Source organism: Chrysochloris asiatica, unplaced genomic scaffold, assembly GCF_000296735.1.
Source record: "Chrysochloris asiatica unplaced genomic scaffold, ChrAsi1.0 scaffold00016, whole genome shotgun sequence".
NCBI lineage: Eukaryota > Metazoa > Chordata > Mammalia > Afrosoricida > Chrysochloridae > Chrysochloris > Chrysochloris asiatica.
Genome location: NW_006408534.1, coordinates 12,408,046 through 12,425,059, shown reverse-complemented (window position 1 = coordinate 12,425,059; position 17,014 = coordinate 12,408,046). Strand labels below are relative to the sequence as shown.

The window sequence follows — 17,014 nt, the reverse complement described above, 5'->3', positions numbered from 1 at the left end:
TTCAGTGCTGATCCTACAGCGCCACACGGGGACTATTAATGCCTTAGATATAGTCTGTGCGGAGGGAGATGGCAGATGCCTGGAGGCACCTGGAAGGAGCCAAAGATACTGAAGGAAGATGCGCCTTAGGTACCACCTCGTGGTGCCCCCAGGAGAGGGGTAACCCCGAAAATCCTAGGACAACGCCCCCTCCCTCTTACCTCCAAGGCTCAACCAGGGCTAAGAAAGTCCTTTCAGTCTTACTGGGATCACAGCATGGATCGTCCTCTGGGAAGGCAAAGACAGGCCAGGTGTGAGGGAAGCAAGCACCTATTCTGCCCCGACCCTCCCCGCCTAGGAGCTCTGGTAGCATAGTGCTTACGAGTACGGCTGCTAATCTCAGTCAGAAGTTCGAAACTACGAACAGAAAGATGAAGCGTTCTGCTCCCGTAAAGGTTTACAGCCTCGGAAACCCTATGCAAGGTCGCTATGAGTCGGAACCGACTCCACGGCACATAACCAACCACCTCCCTGCCTGGGCTGTGGGACGCCGCGCGGACTCTGGACTGAGGTGAAGGGAACTGGGTGCCCGGAGCGTCCTCAGGCTCGTCTCTTTGGGCCTGGATTTTCCCTTCGTTCCTCATCATCCTTACTCTCTTTCCTGCCTTCCCTCCAACCACGAGGTGCCGAGATGACCACCTTTTGCTGGTTCCTCAGAACTTCCCACACCCTCACACCGAGGTCTGGTCGCTCCGCTTCTCCCACCCCTTATTTCCCGCGGCCCGACACCTGCCCCGCAGCCCTTCTCCGGAAGGTCTATGTGCCAACCCTCCTGTGTGCAGCCCACCTGCCGACTCTCCACACGTGGGTCTGGCACCCACCGGAGAGCCAGACCGGCAACACGGGAACCCGGTGACACCGGATCCCGCCCACTGTCTGCCCCAGTCGCCATGTTTACTGAGGGCGGATGGAGTGGCCTCAGTCTACTGAGACGTGACCTCAGCGTTCAGGAACGGGCAACACAGAGCTGAGGGGAGGCTGCTGTTGACTCATAGGAGCCAAGTGACGAATAGTAGGGGTAGTGGAAAGGGATGGAGGTCTGGCTAATGGAGAAACAGAGAAAGGGCCGACCAGTCTTTCCCAGACCAAGAACTAGGAACACGCAGAGAAAAGCGCAGACCTAGACCTGCAGTGGGAGCCCCTCCACCCGCCCAGGGCTGATTCGGTCACGCCCCGAGGGCGGAGCCACCGCACACAGGTTCCGTGAGGGGCTGAGAAGAACGAAGACAGCGGAAAATGGCGCATCCCTGGCCCAGCAGTCCGTGGAGCCTAGTGCTCTGTGTTGCCGCCCTACTCCTCGCTCTGGGCGTGGAAGGGGCTCTGGCGCTACCCGAGGTACAGAAGCAAGTTAGAAGTCACGCAGAATCAGAGTTGCCGGCAAGCCGCTGTCTCGTGCTCACAGAGACTGCGCCCCCAGCCGGCCCGCAGCTCGGATTCGTCCCCAGGGCCTCCTCTCTACCCAGGCTTTTGTCCAACGGGGTCCCACTCTCGAGTTCTCCCGCTGTGCAGGCTTCCTAGCGATCCCACCTTGCCTACCTTAAGAGACCGTTGAAAATCTGAGCTCCTCACTGCTTAATCTTTGAACAGTTTGACGTTGTTCTGTCAACAGATTAGTCTCCTGGCTTCTCTGTAAACTGTCCACGCACGAATGCCGTGAACTCGTGCGACGGCAGGACTGTACTTTCTCTAATGCTCGACGAGTTCTTTGTGTCCCTTACCAATTTATACCCGACCAAACCGGAATTGTTAGATTGCGAAGTCACTGAAAAGAGCATCATAAATTTGTTCCAAAAGTGATCTTCAAAGATGAGGGTCTTCTGTGGACCAGAGAGCATCGCTTCTGTGTTTGGTTCGGCCGTAGGGAAAGAAATGTAGCCCATAGTCTAACCTGCTGGGACTGTCAACTCCCTGCTCTTCGTTACAGGAATCCTGGCGGGGTGTACTGGCTGTTGACTCTTGATCCTCGTTTGCTCTTTTCTTTATAAGATCCTAATAGATTTTTCTCTAATGCAGATATGCTTCCAGTGTTCAGGAAATGTGCAGAATTTGTCGGAAGTGGCTCTTTTTTGTAAGCAGACGCCGAAGCTAATGTTGCATGCCCGCTGCTGCCTGAATCAGAAGGGCACCATCTTGGGGTGAGAGAAGAGAAGACATCCCTGGATACTGAAAGAAAAAAGTTACCAGAACAGATTCTACAAAGCTTACTTGATAGACTTTGGGTGTATATATTGATGCGATTTGGCAGCATTTAAGTGTGGTACTGTAGGATAAGTACTAGCCTGCTAACCTCAAGGTTGGTGGTTCAAACCCACTAGCCACTCCTTGGAAACCCTATACAGGGTATCTATGAGTCAGAATTGACTCATGGCACTGAACAACTGCAAACCATGATCCATTCTCAGACTTTTAAATCTATATATCATTTTTGGTCAGGAAGCATCCTGTAATTCTTACTAGTTGAAGCTGCATAAAAATCGTAATTTTGGCCTGCTTTTCTTTAAAAAAAAATAAGGTCTGTTATGGCTTTATTTAAAAAGCTTTGTTCTTTTGTTTATTAAGTCTTTGTCTTATTCACTATGTCTCCATGAAATTTTCCCCTTAATCTCCAAAATACTGTGGTTTTCTTCCCTTTGATTAATTTACATTCATCTTTGAGGCAGATTTCTCTCATTGTCTGCTATGCTGGTTAGCCTTTCAAATTCATTCCTTAGCCATCTGCTCTCCCTGTATACGCTTTTGAGAATACACCTGTTCTTATGGCTTCAGCTTTGACCACCATGTAGGTGTCTCCCCAAACTAGATCTCTTTTAGTATCCTTTGATACCTCTCCAAGCACTAGGTACATATGACTACTTCCAACTTACTACTAAACATTTCCTCTGGAATGCTTCACCTTTGCTTCAAGCTTCCCCGAACCCACAATTTTCCTTTAAAAAAAAAAAATCATTCTCTGGTTTTAAAACTGTATTTATAACTATCTGTTGTCTTTAGTATACAGTTCAAACCATGAATTAGTCATTCTTTTATCACAAACAAGTCCCAATCCACCTTTCCAACTCTATTTCTAATTATTTGTTCAATCCAATCTTCCATAAGGGTCTGGCTCCAGCCAGACTCATCTACCCATAAAGGCATTCATTCACCTTTGTTTCTTGTTGTACTGGACACCTTCTCTTCTTACCTAGAATTGCCATCTTCCACCAGATTAGAACATAGCCATCCTTCCGTTTCAGCATCTTTTGTGAATGTTTTACACTACTAAATCCCAGAGTATTTTCTTTGGCTTCCTCTAGTCCTTAGTGTCTGTACCACTCAAATTTATTTATATACTGATGTGTTATTTCTTTCATATTATAATTTAACATTTTTATTTTTGGTGATTTTCTTATTCCCTTACTAAATTGTAAGCTACCTGAAAGTTAAAATACTGTGATTTTTTTCTCATATGTGTGTGTGTGTGTGTGTGTGTATACACTACAGATGGTAGATACACAGTACATATTTATAGAATAAAGGAATAGACAGTGATGGATATTGAAAAACAAAAATCACTGTGGCATGGTCCTTAATGTCCATGAGCTTACATCCAGCCTGTGATAGAAAATGTACTTGGAAGAAATTTTCCTTGATGTAACTTGCACTGTGTTGTTGTTGTGTTTGCCACTTGAAAGCCTTTTATGTATCTAAGAATCATAACACTGTAATAGGAGATCCACTAACCTAGACAAAAGGAGCTCTGGTAGCTAGCTAGTGGTTACGAATCAGGCTGCTAATCTCAAGGTCAGCAGTTCGAAACTACCAGCTGTTCCGTGGGAGAAAGATGAGGCTTTCTGCTCCCGTAAAGATTCACAGCCTCGGAAACCCTGTGCAGGGTCACTATGAGTCAGAATCGACTCCACAGTACTTAACAACAACAACAATCTAGACAAGAAACAAATCCCTCCAATGTATGTATAAATGTGAACTGTAGGACATAATACTTATTAGAACAGTAATGTCTAATAGAACTTTTCTGCAAAGATAGAAACATTTCATATCTGTATTTTCCAATTTAATAACCACTAACCAACATGTCATGGTCTATCCAGCACTTGAAATATGACCGCTGCAAATGAGACACTGAATTTTAAATTTAATTTCATTTTAATTAACTTAAATAGTTACATATAACTAGTGATAAAGATCCCTGGTGCCATATTGGGTTACACAGGGGGCTGCTAGCCACAAGGTCATCAGTTTGAACCAACCAACTGCTCCATGGGAGAAAAGATGAGGCTTTCTGCCCCCCATAAAGATTTATAGCTACTGAAACCCTAGAAAAGGATTGTTACACGTCAGAATGGACTCAACAGACAGCAGCACCTAATGATAATGTTTTAATCTTGGACAATGCAAGATTAGAATTCTACCAGAGCACCTCGTGTGTGGCTCTCACACAGTACCAAATACAAACTTTGTTACGGATAAAGAAGAAAGACACATAGTAACATTGATTACTTTGTTTCCTCAGGCTGGATCTCCAAAACTGTTCTCTGAAGGACCCTGGTCCACATTTTCCTCAGGCGCATACTGCTATCATCATGTAAGTGATGAGATACCCTCTCTCCCAAAAAAATAAATATGGCAAAGGGTTAATGGAAAAGTCTTTGGGGATAGACTCTGAAAAAGATGAATGAATATTAATGTCTACACTTACACTGGTGAGGGCTGGCTGAGCAGTTAGAATGGATCTCCAGTATGAATGGAGATACAGTGCTTTCTTGAGCAGAAAACTAACAGCGTGTACTTTGCAGAGACTTGCAAGCAAACCCCCTCAAGGATGACTTGGTTAACACCTTCCGTGGCTTTACTCAGCTCCAGACTCTGTAAGTCAAGAGTATGGAATTAAGGGAGAAGTAAAAGAGGGAGTGCTGTGAGCTCAGCAACTTTGAGTTGAATATATTGTGACAAGTTCTGTTGCTTTCAGGGTACTGCCTCAAGATGTCAACTGTCCTGGAGGTATTAGTGCCTGGAATACTGTTACCACGTTTATAGACAAGCAAACCTGCCAAGGGCAAAGGAACCTTTGCAATCACACTGGAGACCCAGGTATTCTGTCTGTCTCAGCTCTATCTTTTTGTGAACTGTCTTTCCTCCCTTGTAGTCTCCATTTACTGTATATATATACAGTAAAATTGATTAGATGCCTTTTGTACAGAGTTGTAAGGCTCTAATCTGGCATGGTGCTGCAGGATAATGCACTGGACCACAGGGTCGGTTCGAACTGCAGTTCAATGGTTCAAACATAGCAGCCACTCCTCGGATACCCTATACAGAGTCTCACTTAACAACAACAACAAATCTCTTGAAAATTATTGTTTTTTCTGTTTTTCTGTAATTAGCTTTACCATTGACCCACAAAGGATTGCAAGAACCTAAACTGAAATAGATATTTAAGAAATTTATCTGATGTGATCCAATGATGCTTTGTTTCTCTCTGACTCCCAGAAATGTGTCCTGAGCACGGATCTTGTGCGCCCGATGGTCCAGGTTTCTGGCAGTGTCTTTGTGCTGATGGTTTCCATGGCTACAAGTGTATGCGCCAGGTGAGGAATTAACTCTAGAAATAAGAGAAATGTATAGAGCTGAAACACAAGACTAGAAGCTTAAAAAGAAAAAAAAAAAATCGGAAGCGAATGCAAATTACTTAACGGAGCAAAGCTGTAAGAGAATTGTTGGAATGAGGGAACTAGTGTACTAGGAAAGAACTTGGTGTTAAGGTGTAGCGTTAAGTGTACGAATAATGCGATTTCTTGGACTGTTATTCTCAGGGCTCATTCTCACTAATTGTGTTCTTCGGAATTCTGGGATCAACCACACTCTCCATCTCGATTCTGTTGTGGGGGACCCAACGCCGAAAAGCCAAGGCTTCATGAACCGCATGGTCACCCTAGTGATCTAAAGAACATCTATCTTAGCCAAGCCTGGGAATGCTGTGTCCTATCAAGGCCGAGGCTGCCGTTGAAACGAAGATGGAAAATTGCCGAATGCTCTTGTGTTGTGGACACTTTTCTCCAAGCGTAGTGGACTAATACCGGTCCCCATTTTGGTGTTTTGGTGTTGACAATAATAAACAATTTTTTTCTTTTTTTAGGGATATCAGCCCTGCTCTGTGTGTTCTTTGTTTGGGATGGGGGAGGCTGCTTGGGGAGGTTGCTGTTTTGGGGGTTTCTCCAGACTTTGCAGAAGGTAGAGAACCAGGGCTATATTGCCGCGCCACCGCCCCAGCCCCGCCCCGTGCGTACCCAGCCCCGCCCCTCACGCCGCTGGCTGCCCGCGCCGCCGCAGACTCTCCACCACCAGTGCGTTTGCCTCCTGCGCGATCCACGCCCGCTTTTGCTCTTGCCTCCTCCGCGGTTAGCCACGTGGACGTGCTCCCCGCGCGTTGTCTTCACGTGGTTCTAGAGCCGGCTGGGTCTTGCAGAACTCCATCGCATATACGTGCTCGCCACTGCCTTTGAGCACCGTTCTCATGGCGGCCCTGGTGTTGGAGGACGGGTCGGTCCTGGGGGGCCAGCCCTTTGGGGCCTCTGTATCGACTGCCGGGGAAGTGGGTAAGCAAACCTGAGCAGGGTGTCGACCTCATCCCACTCTGATGCTCCTCTCCACCCATTCGGCCCTGCTCAGACCCCGCCATTTTCCCGCCTGCACACCCTCTCCTTGTTTTGTGCTCTAGCCTACCCAACCCTTTCTACCGCTCTTACTCATGGCAGCCTCCAATGGCCCGGGTATTCTCATCGCGTGGCGCGGTGTTCTGAAGGTTCCTGGCTGAACCCTAGCCCTTCCATTCTTGCAGTGTTCCAAACCGGCATGGTGGGCTACCCCGAGGCTCTCACTGACCCGTCCTACAAATCACAGATCTTAGTCCTAACATACCCGCTGATCGGCAACTATGGCATCCCTCTAGATGAAGTGGATGAGTTCGGGCTCAGCAAGGTAACCCCTCCCAATGCTTTCCAACATTCTTTTTCAAATCAATAATTGTTCATGAGAGAAAGATAATCAACAGAAACACTGTATTGAGATGACTGCAGTTAAACTTGGGTTGGTAAACACTTTGAGAAACTCGGCATCCTGGAAGTCTAGGAAGAGCGAGCTATCTTCTTTGTTTGGGGCAGCAAGGCACTAGGCAACATGAGAATATTGCGAGTTCGTAGTGAAGACGTGGATCAAGGAGTGGGAAGATGGTCTAAATACAATAAGCATGAAGATAAACTAAAGTCTAATCTGAATCTGGTAAGAACCCATTGGAAGTGGTTTCGCAAGTTGTATGATGGAGCAGTGCTTCAGAATGCCTTAGATTAGTGGGAGAGAGACTGGAAGGTAAGGCCACATCTTTCCCAATGACGGAGTCACTAGTGAACTGGTGAAATTGCTTATGATCTTATGACATACCTTTCCTACATACCTCATCTTCTATTTTTGGTAGTGTTCTTACTCCTAGGGAAGGAAATTCCATATTCTCTTGAGATTCAGCAAGGTTCCCACTATTCTTCCTCTTCTGGAATTTGGAAACCAAGTAATTTTTTTAAAAGTTTTTAATGAGTAATTGGGATAATAATGAAACTCATCGTAGCTTAGATGTTGTTGTTAAGTATTGCTGATTAGGTTCCAACTCATAGTGACCCTATATAGGGTTTCTAAAAAGCAGTTGGTGGATTTGAACCACCAACCTTGCAGTTAGCAGTCTAGTACTTATGCCACAGTGCCACTCCAGGATTCCTAGCTTAGATGTTAAGTGCCGTTAAGGGAGGATTCTTATTACTCATCAGCTAAACTCTTTTCCTTCAGATCCCTAAGGAACAGGCTCAACATCCATCTTCCTTAATAATCCCTTTAAAGTTGGAGGATCAGTATAATCATAATGGCAGTTCAAGTATTTTAACTTGAACTTTTAATTTTTAGTTAGTGGTATATCAAGCACCTATCTTAGCACCTTGTTTTTCTACATTTATAGCCCTGGTGTGGTGTTACAGAATAAGCACTGAACTGCTAGCCACAAAATCAGTGGTTCCAACCCACCAGCCACTCCTCTGAAACTCCATATGGGATCACTATGAGTCAGAACTGATTTGACAGCACACAACAATTATCATCTCATTAATTTATTTGTTAATTTCTGGCTTCCTATGAAAAAAGTTCATGGAAACTCCTCATGTGGTGCTATAGGATAATCATTGGACTGCGAACCATAAGGTTGGCGGTTCAAACCCATCTCTGAACCCCTGTACAGGATTGCTATGAGTCTACACTTAACAACAATAACAATAATGAAGGAAGTTAATATCCTAAAGACACAGATATTGTCTTTCTTGCTTACTACTTTGTCTTCAGTATCTGTTATAATGCCTGGCACCCAGTGGATACTCAGTAAATGTTTGTACTAATACTATATGTCAGGCATCTTTCTTGGGTTTCATGCTTCTGTGACAAAGCCTATATGTAGTGTTTAATGCAGAGAACAGAATTGTTGGTAAAGAATTATGAAGTGGTGGGTGTGGTGGTTGTTAAATGCCATTGAGTTGGTTTCTACTCAGAGCAGTCCTGTATAGGACTTCCAAGAAGCGACTGGTGGGTTTGAAATGCAGAGCTTGCAGTTAGCAGTACATTGTGTATCTTACAGCACCACACCAGGGACTGTGTACTTGGTGGTGGTGAATATCATTCTGTAGAGGACCTGTGACCACGTTATAGGAAAAAAGTGAGGGGATAAAATGACATAGGGAGATTTGACCTTAGCTCTTCACAATCTGCTCCTTCCATCTACAGTGGTTTGAATCCTCGGGAATCCACGTGGCAGGACTGGTGGTGGGAGAGTGCTGTCCCACACCCAGCCACTGGAGTGCCGCCTACACTCTGCATGAATGGCTTCAGGAACATGGCATACCTGGTCTGCAAGGTATGATGGTGAGCATGGGTATGTCTAGCAGAATGCCTGGAAAGAAAGGATCAAGATAAGGTTTCTGTAGATTGTTGAGACTTGAGCCCAAGCTTGTGATAGATTGTGCTGGTTTGAAAGGTTTAAATTGGGATCTGGGTCTGGAGGAGATTTCAAACATAGCATAATTATTAACTCATGGTTAAACTCATCCCATCAGTCCCTTTAGTGCCCCAGATTGTTTTGAAGCAAATTTCAGGCTTCATGTCATTTTGTCCACAAATAATTCAGCATCTCTGAAAGATAAGGGGCCTTTTTTTTTTTTTTAAAGTAAATTCCTTAATATCATCAATTATCTAGGCAGTATTAAAATTTTATACAAATCACTTTTTTATCCTAATTATTTATTTGAATCTGGATCTGAACAAGGCCGATACATTGCATTTGATTGATATATCTCTTAAATCTAATTTAGGAACCAAAATATATATTCCCTAGTCTGTATTTTGTTAATTACATTTCTGTAGTATCATTTAGCATTTCCTTTGTCTCTTCGCCTTATGTTATGTAAACTGATAGACCTAGAATTATAGTTCAGTACTGATACATTTTTGTCAGGATACTTCATGGTAGCATACTTCCATCAGTATATACTCTCCATAGAAATGTATGTGTCTTGGCTTCAATGGAAGTGCTTCTAGAAGTCCAGCCTTTTGAAGACTGAGTATGTATAGTGTGATCTCTGAAGCTGTGCTAATTTTGACAGGGGTGGACACTCGGGAGCTGACTAAGAAATTGCGGGAGCAAGGGTCTCTGCTGGGGAAGCTGGTCCAGAATGGGACAGAGCCTTCAGCCTTGCCTTTCTTGGACCCCAATGCCCGTGCCCTGGTACCAGAAGTCTCCATTAAGGTATAGTGGAAAAGTAGTGTAATCTATTCTACAGTAGTTGCATTCTGCCCATAATTGATAGGAACATTAGGAGGGAGAATCAAGAGGTCTTGGAGGTAGGGATTGGGGCGGAAATGTGTAATAGCCACTACTTACAGTTGCTGATTTGCTCTTTGCTCCTGTTGCTTAGGCTCCACGGGTATTCAATGCAGGGGGTACCCCTAGGATCCTTGCTTTGGACTGTGGCCTCAAGTATAATCAGATCCGATGCCTCTGCCGGCGTGGGGCCGAGGTCACTGTAGTACCCTGGGATCACACATTAGACAGCCAGGGTGAGTAGCTTGTGACAGTAGAGGGTCTTCCACCAGAATGAACAAACTTGGTGTAGTTGCTAAAAGTCAACGTGACAGAAGGTGGAGATCAGAGTTTCTGCTCTAATGGTAAGAGCTGCAAGTGTATCTCTGGTTGAAATACTGGTTTTGACGTCATGTCTTCTGCTCACTCCAGAGTATGAGGGTCTCTTCCTAAGTAATGGCCCCGGTGACCCTGCCTCCTGTCCCAATGTGGTATCCACACTGAGCCGTGTCTTATCTGAGCCTAATCCCCGACCTGTCTTCGGGATCTGCCTGGGACACCAGCTGTTGGCCTTAGCCATTGGGGCTAAGACTTACAAGATGAGGTGGGACTTGTGGGGGGAAGAAGGGACCTGCTCTTTTGAGTTGAGGGGTGGGGAGTCTTGGAAATGAAATAGAGTTGGTGTGTATTAGTGTTGCAACAGGAGGGGGGGTGGCTAGTGAGATCAGCAAGAGCTATATTTGGTTTATAGTAGTGAAGGGTAGTTGGAATTGGCCTGTGACTTAGCCTACTTCCATCTCCAGATATGGTAACCGAGGCCATAACCAGCCATGCTTACTGGTGGGCTCTGGACGCTGCTTTCTGACATCCCAGAACCACGGGTTTGCTGTGGAAGCAGACTCACTTCCAGCAGGCTGGTCTCCTCTCTTCACCAATGCCAATGATCATTCCAATGAAGGCATTGTACACGACAGCCTGCCCTTCTTCAGGTGAGCCTGGGAGATTGTGGCAGGATTGCTGTGGGCCTGTGCAGCTCTAAAGTCCCATATGCCTGAAGATTGTAAAATAAAACATAGCAAAGGATTTAAGTTCTCCACCTTACTACTCACTTCTGAGGTTGCCAGTGCCCATGCCTGTGAAGATGACAGGTATCCTAACCAATCTTTTCAACAGTGTGCAGTTTCACCCAGAGCACCACGCTGGCCCTTCAGATATGGAGCTACTTTTTGACATCTTCCTGGAAACCGTAAAAGAGGCTACAGTTGGGAACCCTGGGGGCCAAACAGGTAAGCACTTGATTAGAATTGGGCTGTAGACCTAAGAACAGGCTAGGCTCAGCAGTGACAGGATTGGTTTCAGGGTGAGCATATGATGGACACAGCCCGTAAACTGATACGTATAGTTTAGAGGTTGGGGGTAGCGAGGCAAGCAGCAGGAAGGCAACCAAACCAAGAGGACTCATTTGTGCTGTTTCTGTTGGAAGGAACTCTGGAGTCATTAATCCTGTCTTCTGGTCCTCCCTCTGACACTCATTAAGTACATGAGTTATTCTCGACTCTATTGTAGAGTCAAGGTGTTAATCCAGATTCTCTCTCAGATCCGGTTCAGTTCTAACATTCTATAATTTTCTCTCTGTCTCCACAGTTCGAGAACGACTGACTGAAACTCTCTGTCCTCCTGGGATACCCACCCTAGGCTGTGGGCTTCCACCACTCCGAAAGGTTCTGATCCTGGGCTCAGGGGGCCTCTCGATTGGCCAAGCTGGAGAGTTTGACTATTCAGGTTCTCAGGTAATACATCTGTGTGTGTCCCCCATGCCTGTGGGCGTGTGACCTTCAGGAATGGATGACGTTTTAGAGGGGTTGAACATCAGTACTTATTGGAGGAGGAAATATATCAGTGAATCTGGGTTATAGAAAGATGAGGTGGTGAGGATTTGAAATGAGTAATTAAACATGAAAAGTATAGGGAGAGTCCCCCGTCTAAGACTGAAACTCAGAGGGAACACATGAGCAGGCATGCAAGCTTGCTGGTGACAACATTTGGTCTACTGGTGAGTGGAAGAGGGGGAAAGACAGCAATGAAGAAATGGGTTGTGTTCAACCATATTCCATAGACTCCCATTGACCTGAAGATAAAGAGAAAGAAGAGGAAGGGCTGGTTGGTCCAAAGTGTGGTGAGACCTTAGGGATACCTGAGCCTATGGACAAGGACATAGCCACAGAGGACTAGAGCTTAGAATGAAGCATCCAGCTGATATGTAGTAAGGGTAGATGCACAAGAACACCCATATTTGCACTTTGTACCCATTTGACTTAGCCTTGGTTGTTTGATAATCAGAGCTCTACTAGAGGAAGATAAAAAAGAAAACAATTTTTGATAAAGGAAACTAGGGTAAATTGGTACAATTTGATGAACTTGACCTATATTCAAGATCAAAATACCAACAGAGAGGGAAGGAGTCTCCACTTCAAGTATCAGTGCTATCCCCTCTGTGTACAGGGTAGATAGGGACAGGTATCTTAGATATTGGCTACCTAAAATGAGAGGGTAATAAAGGCATGAAGTGACTGGCTCACAAGGTTTCAAGAAGGAGTTTAGTTTAAGAAGGTGCGGGGGAAGACAGAGTCCCCACTGAATAGTTTTCATCTTGTCTAGATGGGTCTATTAAAAAGAGATGGGGATAAGATTGTTAGAATGCAATAGTGAATAACTGTTATCATGACTAATTGCGACTGTCATGATTGTAAAGATAGAAGTTTTGTAACAAAAACAGGGGAGTAGTTAATCTTATAGTCCAGAAACAGAGGACTCTAGGACCATCAAGGGAGAAGAGCACAAGTGGAATGCAGGACCTTATCCAGAGAAGCATCGACACTAGAGATGGAGGCAGAGATGGGGACATGGAGAGAGGGAGCAGCTGAGGACTCTAGATTCATGGAAAGAGAGGGACTGAGAGCTGGCGACCAGGAGGCAGGCTTGCAGAATGTGCCCTTTGGTGGTGTAAATTATTACATGTCTAAGTGTTAAAAAAAAAAAAAAAAAGCTAAAATGAATAGAGAGAAAATGAATAGAGAGAAATACAGTTAATTGAAGGTACATGGAGGGGATTATAATCATTGTAATGAAACACAGTGTATGATTTGTTGAATGTAAAACTGGTGATCAGCCCTGTAAACTTCCACTCAATTTACAATAAAAACTTTAAGGAAAAAAAAGTATAGAGACGGAAAGAGGAGAAGGAGATATGCTGGTGTAAGACTGTTGTCGGTTTTGATCCTGCAGTAGAGGTTGATGTACTGTTATCTTCTTAGGCAATCAAGGCCCTAAAAGAGGAAAACATTCAGACATTACTAATCAACCCCAACATTGCTACCGTGCAGACCTCCCAGGGACTGGCTGACAAGGTCTACTTCCTTCCCATAACACTTCACTATGTAACCCAGGTATGACGGGGGTAAGGATGGACTGAGGAGGGGACTCATGGTAGGCAGAGGGTTCATTGATCACCGGATTTATAAATTTCGTTGATGCATTCCTATCCCCCAAAAAGTCTTAATGCAGATTATTAATCTTCTACCTCAGGTGATCCGTAATGAACGTCCAGATGGTGTGTTACTAACTTTTGGGGGCCAAACTGCTCTGAACTGTGGTGTGGAGCTGACCAAGGCTGGAGTGCTAACTCGGTATGGGGTTCGCGTCCTGGGCACACCTGTGGAGACCATTGAGCTGACTGAGGATCGGCGTGCCTTTGCTGCCAGGATGGCAGAGATTGGAGAGCATGTGGCCCCCAGTGAGGCTGCAAATTCTCTTGAACAGGTTCGAGGAGTTGGGTAAAAGTCAAGTGGGGTCCTTTTCTTTATACCTTGTTTCTTCTGGGCCGCAAGAGGTAAAGATCTTGACCTGTTTGTTCATCTCCTCCATTCAATGCAGGCCCAGGCAGCAGCCGAGCGGCTGGGGTACCCTGTGCTGGTGCGTGCAGCCTTCGCTCTGGGTGGTCTAGGCTCTGGCTTTGCCTCCAACAAGGAGGAGCTCTCTGCTCTTGTGGCTCCAGCTTTTGCACATACTAGCCAAGTGCTGGTGGATAAATCCTTGAAGGGATGGAAAGAGATTGAATATGAGGTGGTGAGAGACGCCTATGGCAACTGTGTTACGGTAAGTGATGGGGAGATGAAGAGGGTTCTGTGCTCCTCTGACCCTGGTCCGGGGGAGCCACAGAGGCAGCAGGATCCTGCGATATGGCCTCTGCCTTCTGGTTGCCTTTGGCAGTGACTCCCATGGAAGCCTCCCTTCACAGGTATGTAACATGGAGAATTTAGACCCACTTGGCATACATACCGGTGAATCTATTGTGGTGGCTCCGAGCCAGACACTGAATGACAGGGAATACCAGCTACTGCGGCAGACAGCTATCAAGGTGACCCAGCACCTGGGAATCATTGGCGAGTGCAATGTGCAGTATGCCCTGAACCCCGAGTCAGAACAGGTAAGACTATAGGCCCCAGAGCTCATATTCTAGCTGTTTCCTCCTCCTCCATCCATAATTTTCAGGCGTTGTGGGTCCTACAGACCTTGGAGTAGAAGCCAGTATCATCTTCATTGTGGTTGGGCCTTGGGGAGGGCCCTCTACTATCCATCCTTATTCTAAAACCCACTGCCATTGATTCGATTCCAACTCATTGTAGCTATAAGGCAGAGTAGACGTGCCCCCAGGTTTCCATGACTATAATCCCTTGGAGCAATGGTAGGTTCTCACCACTAACCTTTCAGCTAATAGTCAGATACTAGAAGCATTCCACTACCTGTACTCCTCATCCATCCCTATTAAGAGGCCTTATTTTTTTCTCCTGAGACCTTGTAGGCAGGGCCTTGTAAGCCTGTAACCTGGTAACTTTTTTCATATTCTCCCTCTTTGCAGTACTACATCATTGAAGTGAATGCTAGGCTCTCTCGCAGCTCCGCCCTGGCCAGCAAAGCTACTGGCTATCCTCTGGCTTATGTGGCAGCCAAGCTAGCTTTGGGCATCCCTCTGCCTGAGCTCAGGTATGAGGATGAGGAGAAGTGGGACAGGAAGGGATGAGGAGTTTGGAAAAATGGTTTATGGGGCAGGGCAGATGAAATTGATGTTGGCCTGGATTTGTGGGATGAAGAGAGCTGACTCTTTCCATCTACCTCTCTGTCCTCCCGGCACCCTCACCTCATGACTCCCAGGAACTCTGTGACAGGGGGCACAGCAGCCTTTGAGCCAAGCCTGGATTATTGTGTGGTGAAGATTCCTCGTTGGGACCTCAGCAAGTTCCTGCGTGTCAGCACAAAGATTGGGAGCTGCATGAAAAGTGTTGGTGAGCAAGACATGCCCCGAACAGCCCTTCCCAGCTTACTCCTATTGGGTCCCAGGAATCGAATGTCAGAGAGGTCCTGACCTGGTCTTTTAACTCTTGCATTTGCAACTGTTTAAAAATGTTGATTATCAAAGATAATCAAAGGGACATTTGAAACTAAGATCATAGTGAGAATCAAAGACATTTGGAAATGTGTATCAGAATATATGTGCCACCTTCACGTCCTAGATGGTACCTCAGAATCTCTAGATAGTTTGATAGCCAGACTATCTCAGCTCTCATGTGAATGAGTAAACTGAGGCGCCAACAAAAGGAAACTGGCAGAGCCAAGAACTGGAAACTAGATCTGGCTCCTAGCTGTGTGTTTTTCTGTTACACTATGTTGCCCGTCATCTGTGAGACCAGTTCTGTGAAACTCCACCCACAGCACTTCATCCTTGTGGCATTTTGCCTTTGGCTTCCTCACTAGCCTGGTGTGCCAGAGACATTTTGTTCACTGTTAGTTTAAATACTGATGCTTCAGGGAAACAGCTACTGTTGTTTTCTGGTGAACCCCCTTCTAAATCCAAGTGAGCACAGTTGCAGACATTCTTAGCATACCTTCGTCTCTGGACCCTAGCTTCCTGTCTTGGTCACAAAATGAAATTTAAATATGTAAAATCAGATGCTGTCAAAGACCTTTTTTATAACCAGGAATTTTATTTGTTAACAGTGAATGGTTGGAAGAATCATTTTCTAAAGCAGTGGTGAACTATGTTGGAATTGAGTTAATGTATTTCCTTATGGTGTCCCTTGAGTTGTCGTGAACTGTTCTGTAGAACATTTCAACCAAAACAAGCATCTACATGTACTAGACAGCGTGCCACCAGTGTGTAAAGGATAAAGAGCATTTCACTGTGCTCCAGATATCGATTTCTATTACAGGCAGTAGTAGCCTTTAAACAAGCAAGTCTAAGCTCAGATATTATTTCAGAATTTTTGGAAATCCTGCAAGACTGACAAGTTATTCCTTCTGGAGATAAATTCCTATTTTTTGAAAATTACAGTAAACATGGGAGTGAAGCCATAATTAAGTTGTAGCTCAAAAAAGTAGATTGAAAATAGTACAATCAAAGATGGATTCCTGGATAAAACATTTAAATGTTTTACATCTATTCAAGTATTATTGCAAGGTCATCTTTGGTAACTTTTTGTAGGTATTATTTATACAAGATAAACGAGTCATTGAAAACTGAGAAAATATTGTTTAATCAAACAATTATCTGAAACCTTGTCACACTAAGATGAATTTGTTTGCATGTATAGATCCGTATATTAATGTATCTGTAAATGCTTCCAGAATTTCTGTAGACTTTCATTTATCAGTATGTCGGTTTATTTTTTGTTTTGTAAACCTTAAAATTAGTATGACCCTATGATATAATTTATATAAATATATATATATATATACATAGAGAGAGAGAGAGTGTGTCCTGATATGGCACTGCAGGCTAATGCGCTGGACTCCTTTAAGGTTGATGGTTCAAGGTCACTGGCTGCTCCTTGGAAACCCTATGTTAAGTACTGTGAGTTGGTTTCAACTCATAGTGACCGTGCACAGGGTTTCCAAGACTGTAAGTCTTTACGGGAGCAGAATGCCTCATCTTTCTCCCATGGAACTGCTGATAGTTTCAAACTGTTGACCTTGAGATTGGCAGCCTGACTCGTAACCATTACACTACCAGAGCTCCTTTGGAAACCCTATACAGGGTCA

At 45.0% G+C, this 17,014-nt stretch overlaps 2 protein-coding genes across 2 annotated transcripts in view; both read left to right on the top strand.

Moving 5' to 3' along the window:
• The first annotated feature begins 1,266 nt into the window (after nt 1–1,266).
• On the top strand, nt 1,267–5,965 carry ATRAID (all-trans retinoic acid-induced differentiation factor). The gene is made up of 7 exons (XM_006835200.1): nt 1,267–1,374; nt 2,053–2,174; nt 4,550–4,621; nt 4,833–4,904; nt 5,006–5,127; nt 5,527–5,624; nt 5,850–5,965. Exons 1-7 carry the CDS (start codon nt 1,276–1,278, stop codon nt 5,952–5,954), a joined length of 690 nt encoding a protein of 229 aa, XP_006835263.1. The 5' UTR covers nt 1,267–1,275; the 3' UTR covers nt 5,955–5,965.
• A 423-nt stretch (nt 5,966–6,388) lies between these two features.
• Nucleotides 6,389–17,014, top strand: part of CAD (carbamoyl-phosphate synthetase 2, aspartate transcarbamylase, and dihydroorotase) — a 25,142-nt gene continuing 14,516 nt past the window's right edge. The window contains exons 1-15 of the mRNA XM_006835199.1: nt 6,389–6,632; nt 6,875–7,014; nt 8,848–8,977; nt 9,723–9,865; nt 10,035–10,176; nt 10,352–10,523; nt 10,723–10,908; nt 11,093–11,205; nt 11,564–11,709; nt 13,234–13,365; nt 13,505–13,738; nt 13,853–14,074; nt 14,217–14,405; nt 14,838–14,962; nt 15,131–15,261. Of these exons, the coding sequence (XP_006835262.1) occupies nt 6,551–6,632; nt 6,875–7,014; nt 8,848–8,977; nt 9,723–9,865; nt 10,035–10,176; nt 10,352–10,523; nt 10,723–10,908; nt 11,093–11,205; nt 11,564–11,709; nt 13,234–13,365; nt 13,505–13,738; nt 13,853–14,074; nt 14,217–14,405; nt 14,838–14,962; nt 15,131–15,261 (2,287 nt within the window). The 5' untranslated portion in view covers nt 6,389–6,550. The remainder of the gene's footprint in view (nt 6,633–6,874; nt 7,015–8,847; nt 8,978–9,722; nt 9,866–10,034; nt 10,177–10,351; nt 10,524–10,722; nt 10,909–11,092; nt 11,206–11,563; nt 11,710–13,233; nt 13,366–13,504; nt 13,739–13,852; nt 14,075–14,216; nt 14,406–14,837; nt 14,963–15,130; nt 15,262–17,014) is intronic.

Coding starts and splice junctions, on each gene's coding strand:
- ATRAID (XM_006835200.1), top strand. CDS start 1,276: ATGGCGCATCCCTGGCCCAGCAGTCCGTGGAGCCTAGTGCTCTGTGTT. Junction 2,175..4,549: donor CAGAAGGGCACCATCTTGGG/GTGAGAGAAGAG, acceptor TTGTTTCCTCAG/GCTGGATCTCCAAAACTGTT. Junction 4,622..4,832: donor GCGCATACTGCTATCATCAT/GTAAGTGATGAG, acceptor TGTACTTTGCAG/AGACTTGCAAGCAAACCCCC.